This window comes from Thermothelomyces thermophilus, chromosome 5, assembly GCF_000226095.1.
Source record: "Thermothelomyces thermophilus ATCC 42464 chromosome 5, complete sequence".
NCBI classification, from domain to species: domain Eukaryota; kingdom Fungi; phylum Ascomycota; class Sordariomycetes; order Sordariales; family Chaetomiaceae; genus Thermothelomyces; species Thermothelomyces thermophilus.
The window spans coordinates 2,271,563-2,288,363 of NC_016476.1; the positions used below are offsets into that span (position 1 = coordinate 2,271,563).

Sequence of the window (16,801 nt, forward strand, 5' to 3'; positions counted from 1 at the left end):
TTAGACCGCACCAGTTTCTTTACTTTTGAGAGTTCGAAGACATCCAATTTACTGCGTACATACATACAGCCTCCGAACCCCTGCCCACACTTTAAGCTTATCAGCCGCCAAGCCTGCTGTTATCACTTTGCTCCATCAAAAAATATTCCACGGCTCTGCCTCAAGCCAGTCACAGCCAGTCATCCGGAGCCCAGCAGACAACAAACGGAGGATAGCAGGTCAACCACGGTTCAGATTCCCGACAATGGCGAGGACGCTAGAGAAAACGCGAAAGCAGATTGCGAAAAAGAGACATGGGAAGATTGAGGCGCTTCATGAAAAGAGCCGGGACTCGAAACGGCTTCACCGAGCTCAAGTCCGCGATGACCGCCTCGAAAAGCTTGCCGAGGCGAGGCGCAAGAAGGACCAGCCGATTCGTTGGTGCCCCCGTTCTCATTCCGTTCGAATATATTTCTGACTGCAGAAGTTGCGCGCGCCGCCTTCTTCCAGGAGGCTGTCCGACAAAACGGCAACAAGCCTCTCGAGCTCGAGGCTATCCAGGCCAAAATCAACGAGTAAGTGTCACTTACTTTGATTGATACCTTCCAGGTTGTCGCTGCTTCACAGGATCGTGTGTTAACGAGGATCCAGGTTTGTCCACCAACATGACGAGGAGTACGAGGAGGTCAAGAAGGTCCGCCGCCCCGGACGGCCACCAAGTACGAAAGAAGATCTGTTAAAGATGAAAATAACGGCGCTCCAGAAAGAACAACGCGACGGATTCTGTAAGTTGCTCTGTTTTCTTCTTCCGAATTGCCCAACCTAATCTGACAATCTTCAGATCTCCCGGACCTCACCTCGGAATCAAACGTACAGCTGCTTAGCAAGTTCGAAGGATCCTGGTCGTACTTGACTAGTATTGCTTGGGTGAAGATCTCGGCTGCAGGATCCATCAAGCCTTCAAAGTTTCCCCCTCAAAGTCTGTGAGGTGACCGGGCCAACTAGGAGGGAGCCATGCAGTCCATGTGCTCGCCACACGAACGACACGAATATGCTCCTGTGGTGACCGCTGGTCTTTCTGACGTGCAGATCGGATATGTCGCTGCGAGCAAACTGTCTGAGACATTCTGAGGCACAGTCGGACGTCCACCGTTGCGACGGCGGGTATTCGCGCCTCTCTGTCGTACTTCCGGCGTCTTTCCTCCTCCCGGCGCCCCGGCAACACGTTCTTGGTCGCGATGCGCCCCTCACTGCGGCCGGCCGTCTCAAGCTGGAGCAGAAGCTCACTTGGAACAACCCCCGCTTCGGCCCGTCGCACGACCAACCTCGGAGCAGAAGCGTGGATCAGACATGCGGCTTCCCGGAAAGCGCCATCCGCGGGAGGGGGGGGGGGGGGGCATACTCGGGTTCTCGGGTTAAGTGCGCTTGCGTCTGCCTCGGCGGCCAACAGTGACTGTCAACTGCTGTCGTATGACGCGGCCTCCGCAGCCTCAGGCGCCGCGGAAGGTTCGACAGATAGTTAAAGCCGGGGCGCTCCGGCACCGCAATTGGCCCGGGTGCCGGTTACACACACGGGGCAGCGGCAGGTATCCGGACGTCAGCCACGGCCCGAGCCCATCTTCACCTCTCTAAGACCGGAGCCGTGGTAACGTCGGCATCAATCTAGGCGTGCGCCCGAGTCCTCCAGAGTCCGACCAGCGAAGTTTAGTGGCGTCACATCAATAAGACGAGAAGAGACTATGTCAGCAGTTTGCTCCTTCCTGCCTTGCCTCTTTGGCCGGGTATGACATGTTACATATGTATTCGTGCCCCTTTCCGTCTTCCGCTGTTCACTCGTTGCTCTCGATGCTCGGATACGTGCACCAGGAGACACTGTGCTCCACAGACAGCCTCCATGTTGACTGCGACATCGTTCGAAGATGCTTTTCTACGCCCAGTACTCGAACACCGCGGTGCAACCCCTCACGGACCTAGCGCACCGAGGACCTATCCGCGCGGCCGGGACGATGGGTCACGTTCCGCGGTGAACTCGACCTCCGCAACTGGACGGAATCCGGATTGCAAGATAGCAATGGGTCGGATCGAGCATCGAGTCCAGCGGTTGTGCTCACCACCATGGACTCGAGGCCGAGTTCTGCGGCATATATTCTGTCTTCATTCTTCATCCCGCGCTTTCCATCTCTCGGCTTTCAGGGGTTTGTGGTCATTGTTATCCAACTTGGTCTTGACACTCCCGAGAAGGTTGCCACCAGATTGTGCACTTATCACACACTCAAATACCAGCACAAACCCCCCAGCCCGCCAATTGAAGATCACGGAGATTTTACGTTGAAGCTCAGACCTCGTTAGGGTCACTGCCACCCGACCATAGCACGACAAAGTCGTGCTTCAACTCTAGGATACACTGCGCATCAACTAGAACCCTCAAGAGAGAGGGAGAGGACCTGGGGCAAAAAGGAAGAGGTCTCGGAAAACATGTGCACCTACACGACACACATTCGCGTGTGCGCCCGCTGCGCTCGAGAGGACACGGTTCTCATCTCGGAGCAGCTCTGTCAAACAGCCAAGGCGTCGGGCATCTTCGGCAGCTGCCTCGAGGGCGTGCTCTGCCAGCGCGACACCGCGGGGTACCGGTGCTGGCAGTGCAGAGATACTGCGACTGTCGCCGTCGCCGCGGCTGTGGTTCGCTCTGGGGTCACCGTCGCGGGCGGACGGGTGGCGGGAGAAAGGAAGCGGAGGGCGACGGGGAGGATTGGGAGAATGGTAGGCGGAGCTGTTGCCGAAGGGGTGCATGCCGGCCAGGCCCGGTCCGGTTGGCTTCAGTAGAAAATGGAGTTGAGGATGTATATATTATCGTGTTGTTCTGGCTGGCTCGGACGTTGGTGGAAGGAGATGAGAGAGTGGAGGATTGTGTGTTGGTGGTTTTGGCGTTCTGAGTTGTGTGTTTGCATCCCCCCCCCCCCCGGGGACCACTTACGAACGTGACGAAGTTATGAATGAAATACCCCGTGTGCGATCACTTTAAGCATGTTCTCCCTGGCTGACTAGTTCTCTTGGTCAACTTGCATCGTCTACGAGAATGTTGTCAGTGTTGGTTGTTCTTCAAGCGTGCTAAGTCAGGAGTACCTTATTAGTATCTCGCTAAGGTTCTTCTTAATACGTTCGCTACCAGCAACGAGCATTGGCTGCTTATTACAGTAGTGTATCCAACGTTATCGTTATCTGCCGCAGGAGTCAACACGCTCGATTGGGCCGCAGGTTGGTGCATGGTCCGTGCACCTGATTTTTTTCTGCAGCATTGGAAGTCGCTTGTGAACTTGGGTCCCGTCCTCTCATACTCCCCCATCATCGCATTCAATTTTCGGTAGCCGAAGCAGAACCCTTGCTTCATTATTTCCTTCCCCCCTTCCCCTCTTCCACCGTCACGGCACTCCGTCCAACAGACATACAGCCAAGATGATGTCCCTCAGGACCATTGCGCGCTCTGCGCCCAGGGCGTTGGCTCGCGCTTCTAGCACCTACTCCAGCCGCACAGCCAGCAGCTTGTTCAGAGCGCGCCCGGCGTCGTTCATCCGCCCGCAGCAAGTCTCTGCCTTCTCGACATCACTCTTCCGCAGGGCGATGGCCGGCGAGGTGGACGAGGAGGTGTCGGCCAAGCTGGCCAGCGAGATCGAGTTCGAGCAGGATGTGAAGCAGAACGAGCCGCTGCCGGCCAGCATCAAGGACTTCCTGGACAACAGCCCGTTCAAGGTTGAGGACGTTCCCGGAAAGGAGGATGTCATTTTGACTCGGACGTTTGGTGATGAGAAGTAGGCGTCCCTTAAGTTCTGACATGGGGTTGCGTTCTGTTGTTGCTGACCGTTCAGGATCACCGTCTCCTTCTCCATTGCCGACCTGCACAACTACGAGCCCGACATGATGGAGGACCCGGCCATGGAGGACGAGTTGGACGATATCGAGGCTGGCCGCAGCCCGCAGGAGCGCGGTGGCGCCGCCGACCTCGACCAGGAAGCCAACGAAGACCTCGAGGCCGGCTCGGACGAGGCTGCTGTTCCCTGCCGCCTCAACATCGTCATCGAGAAGCCGAACAAGGGCGCTCTCAACGTGGAGGCCCTCGCCCAGGACGGCGCCATCATCGTTGAGAACCTGTACTACTACTCGGACCCCAAGCTGGCCCACAGCACCGACCCCGCCGCCGTCCACGCCGCCCAGGACACCTACCCGGGCCCGCCCTTCGGCAGCCTGGACGAGGATCTGCAGATTCTGATGGAGCGCTACCTCGAAGAGCGCGGCATCACGCAATCGCTGGCTCTCTTTGCGCCGGACTACATGGACTACAAGGAGCAGAGGGAGTACGTCGCCTGGCTCAAGAACGTCAAGAACTTCATTGATGCTTGAACGCGGAGAAGACGGGGACGGGGACGCAGCTGGGGAGCGCTGTGCGACATGATTTGTATTACTACTGCTTTGCCACTCTACTGGATGTCTTGATGTACGATACATATAAAGGGACAAGGTTCCTTCCTGTTTGCATGCATTTCTTGTCCGAATGAAAAAGTATGAAAACAGTTTAATGAACGCAGACTCGGATTACTTAGTACGGGACAGGAGAGTTCGTGTTTGGGGGCCCCTCTGTCATTGGTCGGGCAGGGCCTTGAACGGAGGACGGATCAATACAAATACATACTGCAGTAATAATGGCCGGATTCGACCAGCCGATGTGTGTCTAGTGTATAGGCTCTCAGCCTTAATGCCACTGCATCTTCGTCGAGAACCACCATTGGCCACCAAGTTACGGATTACAGGATTACTCTTTCCAGCTGCCAGCGCTGTTGATAAGATACTCTCAAGCACGGTATCCTTATTAACGCCTCAGTTTATTTAAAATTTCCTTGTACTGCAAGTATACATACATTGAGCTTTTATATGACCTGGAATATGCACATCTGATCAGCACGGAGCCTTGCTATCCCGCCCCCCTCCTCCCTTCGGTGCAGGAAGTGCCGGTCAGATGGCTCGAAAGGGCTCTGCCGCGGTTATGGCAGCGGTTGGCTTTGCTGGTCCCGTTCATTCCCGCATGGGTCGCCTCGTTCGCCGTCCTCCTGACGCTCAGCAAAGGCGCTGCCACCGACGCCTCGGGAACTGCCATCCGCCATGTCGACTGCATCGATACCCTGTGGAAGCGCGACAATGAGTGCGGCCTCGACGGCGTCGACTGCCGGCCCTTCTCCAACACCTCGTTCGCCCTTCGCTGCCCGGCCGACTGCGCCAGCGTCCGCCTGCTCAATCCGCGCCACGTCGGGAACCAGGACGTCAACTTCCGCCCCCCTGGTCATTGGCGGCGGTGCTGGGAGCCCCTATCGTGGCGATGTCCTCCGGAGACAGGTAACTGTCCGGCGGAAGAGCCAGCTGAGGGTGCGTCAAGAGCTCGTTCATGGGTTCAGTTCCATCCGGTCAACGGCGGAAAGCGTCAGAGACTCCATTACCAGGATGGCTGACCGCAGCTCGACGCCGTCGGCGAGGAGAGTCAAGGCTCGGCCGATACCCGAAGGTGTTAGTTCGGTCGGGCAGTGTTTGGTTCGTCACACACGTACAAAAGGAAGTTCGTTGTATTGACCGTCGGACTGGACCAAGGCATGTTGAACGTGTGATTTTGCTAGCAGACCGTCAAGTATTGTTCTTGGTTCTCGTCCAGCCATTACAGAGCCAAGTGTTCTCTGCATATATGGGGCCCAAGCATGGAGAAAAAAGAAAGTATGGTCCTCTGGGCTGTTCTCCTGCCACCAACCCTTATATCACGAGGAGTACTCTGCATATCTCTTTGTTGAGCTGGACAAGATGTCCTGCCAAGGCACTTAGCCTCTCAACTGAGCATCTGGCTGTACTGTACATGTACACACATACCTGCAGCTACCACAGCATTTCAGCGAACAATTGGTGACAGCTGCAGCCTACTCCAACACAAGCAGGAGCCCCCTACCCCGGTCGTCCTTTCTCATCTCGTAGACTCTGCGAAGCAACAAGGAAGGAGTAACGACGATGTATTCCTCTCGCATTTGAAACATTGCACCCACTTGCCACTGGCAAATTATTAAAATCTCCAGCTCCAACGTATGCGCCACCTCGACTCTCCACTGGCGCAGGTCAGTGTGCTGGCCACCGTATCGAGCAAGAGTTTACTTCGGGATTCCGACAATGACCGGAGGCCTGGATAAAAGGGAACACTTGGAGAACACTGTTGCCGGTAAGAAGCGAGTATTAATCCTACAGTGACCGAGACCCTCACGAAGTGTGTCGACACGCTCACTCGCTCTATCTGCGCAATCGTGATGCACCGTCCCTTCTATCCCCTGTGCAATGGCCACACTGTCACTGTCAAAACGGCGACAGCCATGCTGATCATGGATTCGCCAATCTTTTTTGCCTGGCAAACGCACCATCGAGAAATCTCCTACTTAACCGCAAAAAAAGGAGACAATCGCCATGACCATCTACATCGGCAACGTTCCCAGCTACACCCTGTCAGGCTTGTCGGGGGGTGCGTCTGTACGGCGGTAGTGTGCTGACGGAGCAGTGCTTGAGAGAGGGGCAACTCATTGGTATTGGCCATAACCACGACGAACATCACGACCACGACACCATTAAATTCTACGACTTCAGTACCTCGAAGTGTTCCGAGCCTGGCGGGCACACCTCCCAGGAACCCCGGCTTGCTTTCGTCGATTGCGTAAACGTCAACGGCGCTGAACATGCTGCTGCAGCCAACAGGAGCACCTCCTGTAATGGTGCGGCTCTGGCAGTGGTGTGGGCCTTGATTGGTGCTCTGCCCGAGCATGTAATCACAGCTGCAACATCTCCTTCTGTCGTAGTGTCTTGGGGGTGCTCCGTTCGATTTCGATGACTGGAAAGCACGGAACCTGAACGACCCTTCTTGATTCTATCGACAAGATTCTTGTCGGTCTCGAAAAGTTTGCTTAGGGCGATCTCATGGGCCAAGTTCGCTTACCTTGTATCTCGCTCCGATCTCGGGCTCGCGTGGACGAGGTCGGGTCCCGGACGCGGGTTGCGGATGCCGGAGCAGAGTGAGCGGTTTTCCACAAACACCAGCTTCGCATTGGCCGAGGTGACATCACACAGACCCGTAATTAGCCGGGGCGCACGAATCTTCCCGTCTACTACGTATGTACTACAGCACGGATGCGCTCTGAGTCGACGAGCAGTCTAGACGGGTGGTCGCTATAGTAGATTGCAATAGCGCGTTGCTTGGGGTGGTGGCATCAAGAAGATAAGCGGCCTGTGAGAATTGGGTGTCGTCATTGGGTTGTGGTCAGCCCCTCCTTTTCCCTCGTTTAAAGCCATCGTTGGCAGCGATCTCTTGGCTTCCGTGAGGGGTTGATCATCCAATAGAAGCAATCTGGACGCAAGTGAGAGGGGGCCGTGGGGTTCACCGTCTGCCTTTCTTTTAGCCGCTTGGAACCGCGATATGAGAGGGTTTAAGAGGAGCTGCTCCACCAACGTTCACTCTGTGCCCTCCTCTCCTCTCCTCTCCTCTTCAAAGCGTTGTAAAACTGCCGCCATTCCGCGACTCGAGACCGTCTTCTATCACCAGCTCCGCAAGGAATCAGCTCACAAGTGGCGTGCGCTCACACTCCTCCTCCCCTATTCCATCCCTCCCTTCCCCCCTGAATCACTGTCTAACCACAACACAGTCTGACCTACCCCGTCCGGTACATACATACATGATGCCGTTCTGCTCCAGAGACAAAGAAGCCATGGCGGCCTTTCAATGGTGTTTTATCCCGCAATGATCAGGCGTATCATCATCTTCAGGTAACTATCTGAATGCATGAGCCGGTGCCAATCCGGTTGCTGTCAGGCGTCTTCCGTCCCAAGCCTCTCCTCTGCAAGGCTCAGACCGCGAGAAGGCCTCGACAGCGCCGGAGCGGCTGAGATTATACGGCGTAACTTGATCTGGATAATACCAGCGAAAGGATCATGCTTCTTGTCTTCCCCCCACTTCCCTCGTGTTAGCAGGTGTCCTAACTCTCCCAGCTTAAGAAGCAAAACGTCCGGATCGAACAAACAACAATCACAGCCATGGCCCCTTCGGCAATCTCTCCCGCTCAGCAGCATGCTCAGCTCGCCTTCGCCCCCAAGAAGGTCAAAGATGCCGCTGCCGAGGTTGAGGACCGCGCCGCCGGCCTGACCAAGCCTCTGGCCGAGATGATGGGCAACTGGGACGACTTTAGCTTTGCCCCGATCCGCGAGAGCACCGTCTCGCGCGCCATGACCCGCCGGTGTAAGTTGACCTCTTCTTTCTTTCCTTTCCTTTCCTTTTCTTTTTTTTTTTTTTTTTTGCCTCTTTTGTTGTGGTAGACCTGTCCCATCATGTTCTGCTCCTGGCTGACCACATTGGAAAACTGGACACGATGAAATAAATAGACTTTGCCGACCTGGACAAGTACGCCGAGTCCGACATCGTCATCATCGGCGCGGGCTCCTGCGGCCTGTCTGCGGCGTACACGCTCGGCAAGCTGCGGCCGGACCTGCGCATCACGGTGATCGAGGCGGGCGTCAGCCCCGGAGGCGGCGCCTGGCTGGGCGGGCAGCTGTTCAGCGCCATGGTGATGCGCAAGCCGGCCGACGTCTTCCTGCGCGAGGTGGGCGTGCCCTACGAGGACGAGGGCGACTACGTGGTCGTCAAGCACGCCGCCCTCTTCACCAGCACCGTGCTGTCCAAGGTGCTGGCCATGGACAACGTCAAGCTGTTCAACGCCACCACCGTCGAGGACCTCATCACCCGCCCCGACCCGGACAGCGAGGACATCGGCCCCGGCGTCCGCATCGCCGGCGTCGTCACCAACTGGACCCTCGTGTCCATGCACCACGACGACCAGAGCTGCATGGACCCCAACACCATCAACGCGCCCGTGGTGATCTCCACTACTGGGCATGACGGTGAGTTTCTTTCTTTCTTCCCCCCCCCCCCCCCCCCTTTTACTTCACAACTCTCCCATTATCCAGGTTTGGTAGACATGACGACGGTGTGTGGCTGACGCTGGGGTTGAAAAAACCCCTTCCCACCAGGCCCCTTCGGTGCCTTCTCGGTCAAGCGCCTGGTCAGCATGAAGCAGCTCGAGCAGCTCGAGGGCATGCGCGGGCTCGACATGCAGCGGGCCGAGGACGCCATCGTCAAGAACACGCGCGAGATCGTGCCGGGCCTGATCGTCGGCGGCATGGAGCTGTCCGAGATCGACGGCGCCAACCGCATGGGCCCCACGTTCGGCGCCATGGCCCTGAGCGGCGTCAAGGCCGCCGAGGAGGCCATCCGCGTCTTTGACCTCCGCAAGAAGCAGAACGAGATCTGAGACAGTTGGACTATCTCGGCAAAAAAATAAAAAGGAGGACGAGGGTTAAGTGATCAGTTGCACACACACACACACAAGCGAGGCCTCGCCTCTGCCGTTGGCTTACCGTTTGCTGGGGAAGGAGGTCGTCAAGGGAACGGCAGGAGGAACGTTTAGGACGCTCATTTGACCCTACTGCTGCCATCAATCAAAGTCTCGTTTGTTGCTCTTGAAGTCTTTTGACAGATCGAAAAGAAGTGATGATTGTGAGCGGCCTGGTTTCTCCCGTATAACAACAGAACCGAAAAAACCAAATGTCTATCGAGGAGGCAACACGTCTATCCAACCTTTTTTTTTGTTGTTTTTGTTGTTCTTCTTCCTCCACGTCTTGCTCGGGTCCCGCCCGCCCTTTCCAACCCTTTCTTCTCTCACCCGACAACCTCCCTCGCTACGTGTTCCAACGCCTTCATCAATCCCTCGACGGTCCCCGTCAGCGTCTGCGCGTTAACCACCACCCGGAAGAAGCTGCCCTTCTCCCCCGGAGCGTAGTCGACCATGTAGCCCCGGGCGACGAGCGCGCGGGCCATGCGGCGGGTGCGGGCCGTGTTGACGGCCGGGTCCTCGGCGAGCCGGCCGCCGGGCGCGTGGTAGAAGCACACCTGCAGGCAGGGGGGCGGGTTCGCCGACAGGAGGACGAAGTCTGGGTGGCGCGCGACCAGGTCGGCCAGGTGCGCCGCCACCGCGAACGCCCCGTCCACCTGCCGCGCGAACCCGGCCGCGCCGTGGTACACCCAGCTGAGGGCCAGCTTGAGACTGTCGGCGCGCCGGCCACACTGTAGCGTCAGGTCCGCCAAGTCCCAGACCTCTTCTTCTTCTTCTTTTTGTTCTCGTTCCTGTTCTGAAGGGGTAGTCGTCCCGTTGGGAGCGGCGGTGCCGTTTACTCCGTTCGTGGTGGGCCCTCCCGCCGCCGCCGCAGGCGACGAGCGCGAAGTGTCTTCTTCCTCCTGCCCCGGACCGTGGAAGAGATAGGCGGCGGGAAGGGTATTTGCGCGGTGGAAGACGGCCATGTCCGGACCGAGGAGGAAGGAGCAGGTCACGGGCACGTTCATCATCTTGTGCGGGTTGACGGTGAGGGAGTTGGCGAGGTGGGAGCCGGCGAGCTTGTGGCGGTGAGTCGGGGAGAAGATGGCGGGGCCGCCCCAGCTCGCGTCGATGTGCAGCCAGAGGTTGAACTCGGCGCAAACTGCGGCGATCTCCGGGAAGGGGTCGTAGGAGCCTAGCACGGTCGTGCCGGCGGTGGCATTGACGTAGAGGGGCGTTTTGCCCTCCGCCTTGGCGCGCTCGACGAGGGTGCGCAGCGCCGACGGGTCCATCCGGCCCTCGCCATCGACAGGGACGGTCCAGACGGCGGAGGAGCCTAGGCCGCAGGTTACGGCCGCCTTCTCGACCGAGTAGTGGCCGTGGACGCTGGTGAAGAGGACGAAAGGGCTCGGGCCGCCGCTGTTTCCCCGAGTCTTGCATTCCGGATAGAGTGTGTTGCGGGCGATGACGACGGACGTCAGGTTCGAGGCACTACCTCCTTGGCAGGTCACACCCCCCGCACGCGGGCCGGTGAAACCAAAGAGGTTTGCCAGGGACCTGGCCGTGTGCTTCTCAATCACCGTCAGGGCGGGCGATACCTGGTAAACATGCACCTTTGACCGGTTAGTGGGCTTGCCGCAGACTGGGGTTGATGTGCTCAGGGACGGCTCCCTTTCCGAGCGAGCGAGACCTACATTTGTGTTCAGCGCTCCCAGGAGAAGCTCAGAAGCGACGCCAACCTTAGCATGCCTCAGTTAGCCTCACCCTCACCATGTCACCCGTAGCAGCAAGGTGGTTTGGTCGGGTTACACCTACCGGATTGGTGCTGGCATACAGCTTGTCCATGAACCCCTGGTCCCACGTGTTGACGCTGTACTTGAGAACATCCCTCATGGTCTGGAGCAGCCCTTCTTCGCCGAGGCCCTCGCCTTTGGGTAGATTCAAGGCCAGCTCCTTGACCAGGTCCTCGGGTCTCCGAGTCTTGACGAGGGCATTCTGCACAACACCCTGGCTGTCTGGAAGCAACTCCCCCGCCGCCCGGGACGGGACCGCTTCATCGGCTTCCCGGACAAAGGGGACGATCAGGGCTTTCACGGCATCGATGAGCTGCCGTCGTATCAACACTCAACACTGTCCTCGATAATGAAGCCGGGGAGGTCGGGAACCTACATGGTCGAGCTCATCCGCCCGGTTCAAGGGCTTGTCCCCTTGCGTCCCAGCCATCGTCTTTGGTGGCATGGACAGTATGTTCGCGGTTGGAGTTGAGATGACTCCATTGTAATGTGGGTGTGGAGCCTCTGCTGATGGTCTTTAACTCTTGAACTGAAATTTGCTTTCCGGTCCGGTCCGTCGGGTCCCTCTCTTCCCCACGCCAACCCGCCGCCCCCACGTGCCGCGTGCCCGCTTCGGTTGTCCCTGACAAGAAGACTCCACATCCGTTCAGGGCCGAAAGCGGAGTAGTTAACTACCTTAGACAGAAATTGAACACTGTAGACGGTGACGACAGGCAAGGGGGCGGTGTTGTCATACCGTCCCAGACCAACTTCTGGATGCTCGGGCGGGTAGTCGACGCCGTCGTGAATCCCGGGTTACATGCATACAAGCGAGTTGCCTTTTTTTCTTGACCAAGGCGACTGACAACCACGTGGGCGCCACCGTGATCGATCCCAACCCAAAGCGTATCAGCGTCCTATGCAGTACTGCCGTGATGATGGTAATGGCGTTTTCAGGGCCATCTAGCGGGGAGAGACTTTTTCCGGTGCATGTGTACCAAGTATGCAACACGCTCCACGGGCAACCCGTCCTTTCGAACTGAAAGTCATCGTTCGCGGTGTTACTTCTTCGTGACTGCTTCCAAACGGCTTTGGGTGGGGTCTGAGGCAAGATTCGAAGGTCCACATTATTATTTTTTTTTTTCGAAGAAATGCCCTGGCGGGCAAACGGCGAGGGCGCGAGAACGTGAATGGAAAGAACGAAGAAACGGGCTGCTTCCTAATGCACACAATCCTTAAGCCTTGGGTGCCCCGACACTTCCGAGTGTTTGTGAGTCTAGTGTAGTCGCCAGGGCGAAGAACGAGGATTGATGGGTGTATTTCGAGAATCTGAAACAATGGACGTAACAGTACGGATTACGGAGCGCACACCACTCCGTAATTGTACGGATTACTTGGTCGTAAGACGTTTCGGCTCAGAGTTTCAGTAACAAGCAGAGGCATATCCATGCTACCTCCCACCAAATGTTATCCTATGTCGAAAGTGGAATCAGTGCTATGGATAATATTTGCCTTGCAAATAAAATCCAGAAAGTGGTGATCAGTGCAAGCTCCAGTGTGTTTCATACAGGGTACACGGAAGAGGTGTGTACAGTACAAGCAATGTAACGTAAAACCACGTTCAATACGCATACGGAGTAGTTGCCAAGCTTGGAATTTTACAGTCGCTGCTTGACCGCCCTTACCTTGACTTCCCAGCAATCCTTGACCGCACCGACGATTCCTCCCGCATGCGATTCCATTTAACTTTATTTCTGCTCCGGTCCTTTTGCCCTGCATTGATTGGCATACGGAGTAAACCCTGGCCAGATTTTGTTCCCAGTGACGTCGCGTTCCTGGTGCTACCGCCCCACCCGCCACCCAGACTTGCCCGAGGCGCAAATTCCAATCACATCCTACACGACGCGCGCGCGCGTGCGATTCGACGCAAGTCAACAACAGCAACTTGATCTTCTGAGTCCGCCCGAGCTTGTTCATCCTCCTATCTCCTTCGATTCGACATCCTCCAATTTTTTTATTCACTCTGCTCTAGGAGTCCGCCCAAGTACTATTACACCTCCCGCGTGGCGGCCCCAGAAATTCCCCTACCCAAAGAAGCCGGTTCCTCGATCAAAAACACTACAAAGTATCATTTGATCGGGAGGTCGCTTTCCACGCGCATCGCGGCGACGGCCCACCGCGGTCCGAAACGCCCACTCCCTACACAGCGATAAGCCGATTCTCTCCCAAACCCAAACACCCCCCCCTCTTTTGCTCCTCCAAAGATGAAGTCGACGACGCACACACCGTCCGCCTCGGACGCCTCGCAAACGCCCATCCCCATCTCCATTACCATCTGCGGCGACGGCGGCTGCGGCAAGTCCTCCATCACCCTCCGGCTCGTCAGGAGCCAGTGGACGAGCGAGTACGACCCGACCATCGAGGACAGCTACAGCGTGACGCGGCGGCTGGACGGCGTGGTGTACCACCTGAGCCTGACGGACACGGCCGGGCAGGAGGAGTACCGCGGCATGTGGGCGTCGTCCAACCTGGGCGCCGACGCCTTCCTGCTCGTCTACGACATCACGTCGCGCGACTCGCTCGACGCCCTCGACTACTTCAACGAGCTGATCGACATGGAGGCCGAGACGCGGCTGGACAATGCGGCGCGCGCGCGCCGCGCCGGCCTGACCACCCTCGACCTCTCTTCCTCCTCCTCCTCCGCCGCCATTGGCGTCGGCGGCGGGTCGTCGGCGAGCGGCAAGACGGTCCCGCCCGTCAAGATCGTCGCGGGCAACAAGTGCGACCTCCAGGAGAGCCGGCAGGTGCCCGCGGCGACCGGGCTCGAGTGGGCGCGCAAGCGCGGCTGCGGCTTCATGGAGACGAGCGCCCGGCTGGAGGTCAACATCGAGGAGACCTTTGCGCTCATCATCCGCCGCGTCGTCGAGGCCCGCCGCCTCGCCCAGACGGCCGCCGGCGCCCAGCCCGCCGCCACCAGCCGCGGCATGACCAAGCCGCTGACGCCGCTGCCGCCGCCGGGCGACGACGAGGCCGACGAGGAGAAGCGCGGGCCCGGCGTCAGGGGCCCCAACATCAGGGGCGACCGCGTGGGCAAGGGGGACGGCGGGTTCTGGAGGAAGTTGCGGTGCTGGTAGGGCCGGACGTGCCGGAAGCTCGGAGCGGGCCGGGCGGGAAGGCTCCAACGAGTCGGGCGGGGCCTGGCCGGTAGAGGGAAGCGTCGCGGGATCGTCAAGGATCAGATCAGGATCGTCAGGGATGCTTAGGCTGGTTTTCCGCAGGGTGGAAAGGGGCGGGAGGAATTTTTTTTGGCGAGAAGCAAGCGAGGAGTTGGGAGAGACATGCTTGGAACATACTTTTTAAGACGGGAGCTTGGAGTGCGCGAGATACCATGGTTTAGCTGGGTTCTGGGTCTGGGATAATAGCACGTGGCCTGTTTCCATCTCGTCGGTTGACGTTTAGTCAGTCAGTCAGTTAGTCGTTTTGCAGCGATAACCATTTGGCGATATTGGACTTATCGACGAGACAAGCGGCCTTCTTCGTATGGTGATATTTAAAAAAAAATGCGAAGACGGAGTCAGTATTCGCAGCGCTTCATCGCCAATGATCTTCGCGATGGGAACTCGTGGCTATTGTGATGGAAAAGAAAGAAGCGATCCCTTTTTATTGCCTTGTATCAAGGGGGAAAGAAATTGTTTGGGCGCGGGAATGCAAGCAAGTTCCCTTCCATCGAATCAAACAGGTTTCATATGGACGAAACCTGCCTGTCGGACTGGTTAGCCACGCGTATTACAACTGTGAGGCGCAAAAGAATAGCCAGCAACCCAACCCTCTTGTCTCGAAAACCACCAGCAACCCTCGTGATTTGGGGGAAACCGTTTACGCCCTTCCGAAGCCAACCCGGAACTACCTTCCGTACTCGTTACCCGGTTTCCCATGTGCTCTGACCCAGACTCCTCAGAAACCCAGAAACCCTGTAATCCCCTTGTAAAGGCACCATCCCGCGCCCGCTCCTCTGATGCCTCCCCTCTATTTCTTCGAAACGTGAGCATCTCCTCGCCTCCTAAGGAGGGACAGAAAAAGAAAAAAAAAGAAAGAAAGGAAAGAAAGGAAAAAAGGTTCGACGGAGCTCCCCATCCACCCCTCTACTTCCCCTTGGCCTCCACCCAGTCCCTCCACCTCTTGAATTCGGCGTACCCCAAGCTCTCCTTCTTGCCCTGATAGCGCACGACGTTAAGCTGGATCTCGGTCCACCGGTCCTTCTTGCCGACCCAGCCGGCCTTGCGCATGAGGCTGACCAGGGTCTCCTCCTTGGTCCACCCTTGCTCGACGGCGACGTCGGGCAGGTAGGTGGCGCCGTAGCGGCGGCCGTGGTGGTGGAACGAGATGCGCAGGCCGTGGGTGCCGAGCTCCCAGTCCATGGGGTCGGCGGCGTCCTCGAAGTCGGTCAGCAGGGTGACGGCGACCTCGAGCGAGGGCAGCTCGCGCGCCGCGACGGGCCGGAACCGCGTGTCCTGCAGCGCCGAGATGAGCGCGTACGACGACAGGCCCTCGTCCAGCTCCTGCGGCTCGAACGTGCCGATGCACCCCCGCAGCGAGTGCCCGCCGCCGGCCCGGGACGAGACCGTGTTCCACGTCACGAAGAGCGGGGATTCGGTGATTTGTGAGGCGGCGGCGGCGGCGGCGGCGGCGGCAACGTCCTGCCCCGCTTCTGCCTCTGCCTCTGCCTCTGCCGCCTGGCCGTCCTCGGCAAGGGCCGAATCAGAAGAGACCGGAGTTTCCGGAGTGCTCGGGCCGAGGGAGAGGGTACTGGTGGATGCCGAGGAAGCGGAGGAGGAGGAGGAGGAGGACGACGACGAGTCTTCGGTGACGCGGCGGAGGGCGGGTAGCCGCTTGGAGAGCTTGCTGCTGTCGGCGGCATCTGCGGCCGCGGTGGAGCGGACGTATTCGGCCCACGATTTTTGCACTTCAGACAGGGTCATGGGTTTGCGGCCCTCGAGATGGGCCGCCAGAGTCTCGAAGCAGTACAAACAGTGCTCGACCGAGGCCATGGTGAGTTTGGGTTGGCTTGGCCGTGTCGCTTGTCGGCGGGCGGAACAAGTTTGACACGAAAACTCGTCAATTTGTCACCGCGGGGTGCGGAGGCCAGGGATTGTTGGATGTGGGTGGTCTCTTGAACCAAAAGAGCGCACGTCGTAAGTGACAGCGACGCAAGCCAGCCCCGGAGTTCTCGGGAAACGAAGGAACAGAAAGTGGGAAGTGCAGGAGAGAAGCAGGAGGGGTCAACGGATGAGGAAAGAAGCCTGCACATGCACAGGTGGGGCGGTCGGAGCTGAATGGCCCTCAAGGTGGTGCGGGGCAGGGCTGCCGATAAGGCCCGCAGGCGGAGCCTGAAGACGGGACGGTCTCCTATCGCCCCGCCGGCAGCCTGAGGCCCAGCGGGCCCAGAAGAACCACAGGACTTCCTTTTCCGGCCAATTTTCCCCTCCGTTATGAATTTGTTTCCCATTTTGCCTTTTTTTTTTTTTTTTTAGTAGAGTTTCTCCTTTTATTCCCTTTCGGTCTCAATTGGCACGTGATGGTGATTCTTCCTGATGCTAGGGTCGGGCTTGAAAAAAATCCTGG

At 58.0% G+C, this 16,801-nt stretch overlaps 7 protein-coding genes across 7 annotated transcripts; 5 read left to right on the top strand and 2 right to left on the bottom strand.

Moving 5' to 3' along the window:
• Window positions 1-214: 214 nt before the first annotated feature.
• MYCTH_2095162 (uncharacterized protein) lies at window positions 215-1,797 on the top strand. Its single transcript, XM_003665108.1, has 4 exons — window positions 215-416; window positions 467-554; window positions 631-764; window positions 821-1,797. Exons 1-4 carry the CDS (start codon window positions 245-247, stop codon window positions 964-966), a joined length of 540 nt encoding a protein of 179 aa, XP_003665156.1. The 5' UTR covers window positions 215-244; the 3' UTR covers window positions 967-1,797.
• Window positions 1,798-2,356: 559 nt separating this feature from the next.
• MYCTH_2308580 (uncharacterized protein) lies at window positions 2,357-3,033 on the top strand. The gene has a single exon (XM_003665109.1). It carries the CDS (start codon window positions 2,455-2,457, stop codon window positions 2,803-2,805), a length of 351 nt encoding a protein of 116 aa, XP_003665157.1. The 5' UTR covers window positions 2,357-2,454; the 3' UTR covers window positions 2,806-3,033.
• Window positions 3,034-3,232: 199 nt separating this feature from the next.
• Window positions 3,233-4,751, top strand: MYCTH_2308582 (uncharacterized protein). Its single transcript, XM_003665110.1, has 2 exons — window positions 3,233-3,788; window positions 3,846-4,751. The coding sequence occupies exons 1-2, from the start codon at window positions 3,436-3,438 to the stop codon at window positions 4,375-4,377; spliced, it is 885 nt and encodes a 294-aa protein (XP_003665158.1). The 5' UTR covers window positions 3,233-3,435; the 3' UTR covers window positions 4,378-4,751.
• Window positions 4,752-7,508: 2,757 nt separating this feature from the next.
• MYCTH_2315910 (uncharacterized protein) lies at window positions 7,509-9,599 on the top strand. Its single transcript, XM_003665111.1, has 5 exons — window positions 7,509-7,616; window positions 7,689-7,706; window positions 8,032-8,278; window positions 8,422-8,937; window positions 9,067-9,599. The coding sequence occupies exons 3-5, from the start codon at window positions 8,077-8,079 to the stop codon at window positions 9,345-9,347; spliced, it is 999 nt and encodes a 332-aa protein (XP_003665159.1). The 5' UTR covers window positions 7,509-7,616; window positions 7,689-7,706; window positions 8,032-8,076; the 3' UTR covers window positions 9,348-9,599.
• A 43-nt stretch (window positions 9,600-9,642) lies between these two features.
• MYCTH_2308594 (uncharacterized protein) lies at window positions 9,643-11,845 on the bottom strand. The gene is made up of 4 exons (XM_003665112.1): window positions 11,577-11,845; window positions 11,223-11,513; window positions 11,102-11,146; window positions 9,643-11,020 (listed from the first exon to the last, which is right to left on the bottom strand). Exons 1-4 carry the CDS (start codon window positions 11,628-11,630, stop codon window positions 9,755-9,757), a joined length of 1,656 nt encoding a protein of 551 aa, XP_003665160.1. The 5' UTR covers window positions 11,631-11,845; the 3' UTR covers window positions 9,643-9,754.
• A 1,340-nt stretch (window positions 11,846-13,185) lies between these two features.
• On the top strand, window positions 13,186-14,563 carry MYCTH_2308595 (uncharacterized protein). The gene has a single exon (XM_003665113.1). The coding sequence runs from the start codon at window positions 13,444-13,446 to the stop codon at window positions 14,311-14,313; it is 870 nt and encodes a 289-aa protein (XP_003665161.1). The 5' UTR covers window positions 13,186-13,443; the 3' UTR covers window positions 14,314-14,563.
• Window positions 14,564-15,244: 681 nt separating this feature from the next.
• On the bottom strand, window positions 15,245-16,535 carry MYCTH_2308596 (uncharacterized protein). Its single transcript, XM_003665114.1, has one exon. It carries the CDS (start codon window positions 16,225-16,227, stop codon window positions 15,322-15,324), a length of 906 nt encoding a protein of 301 aa, XP_003665162.1. The 5' UTR covers window positions 16,228-16,535; the 3' UTR covers window positions 15,245-15,321.
• Window positions 16,536-16,801: the final 266 nt, after the last annotated feature.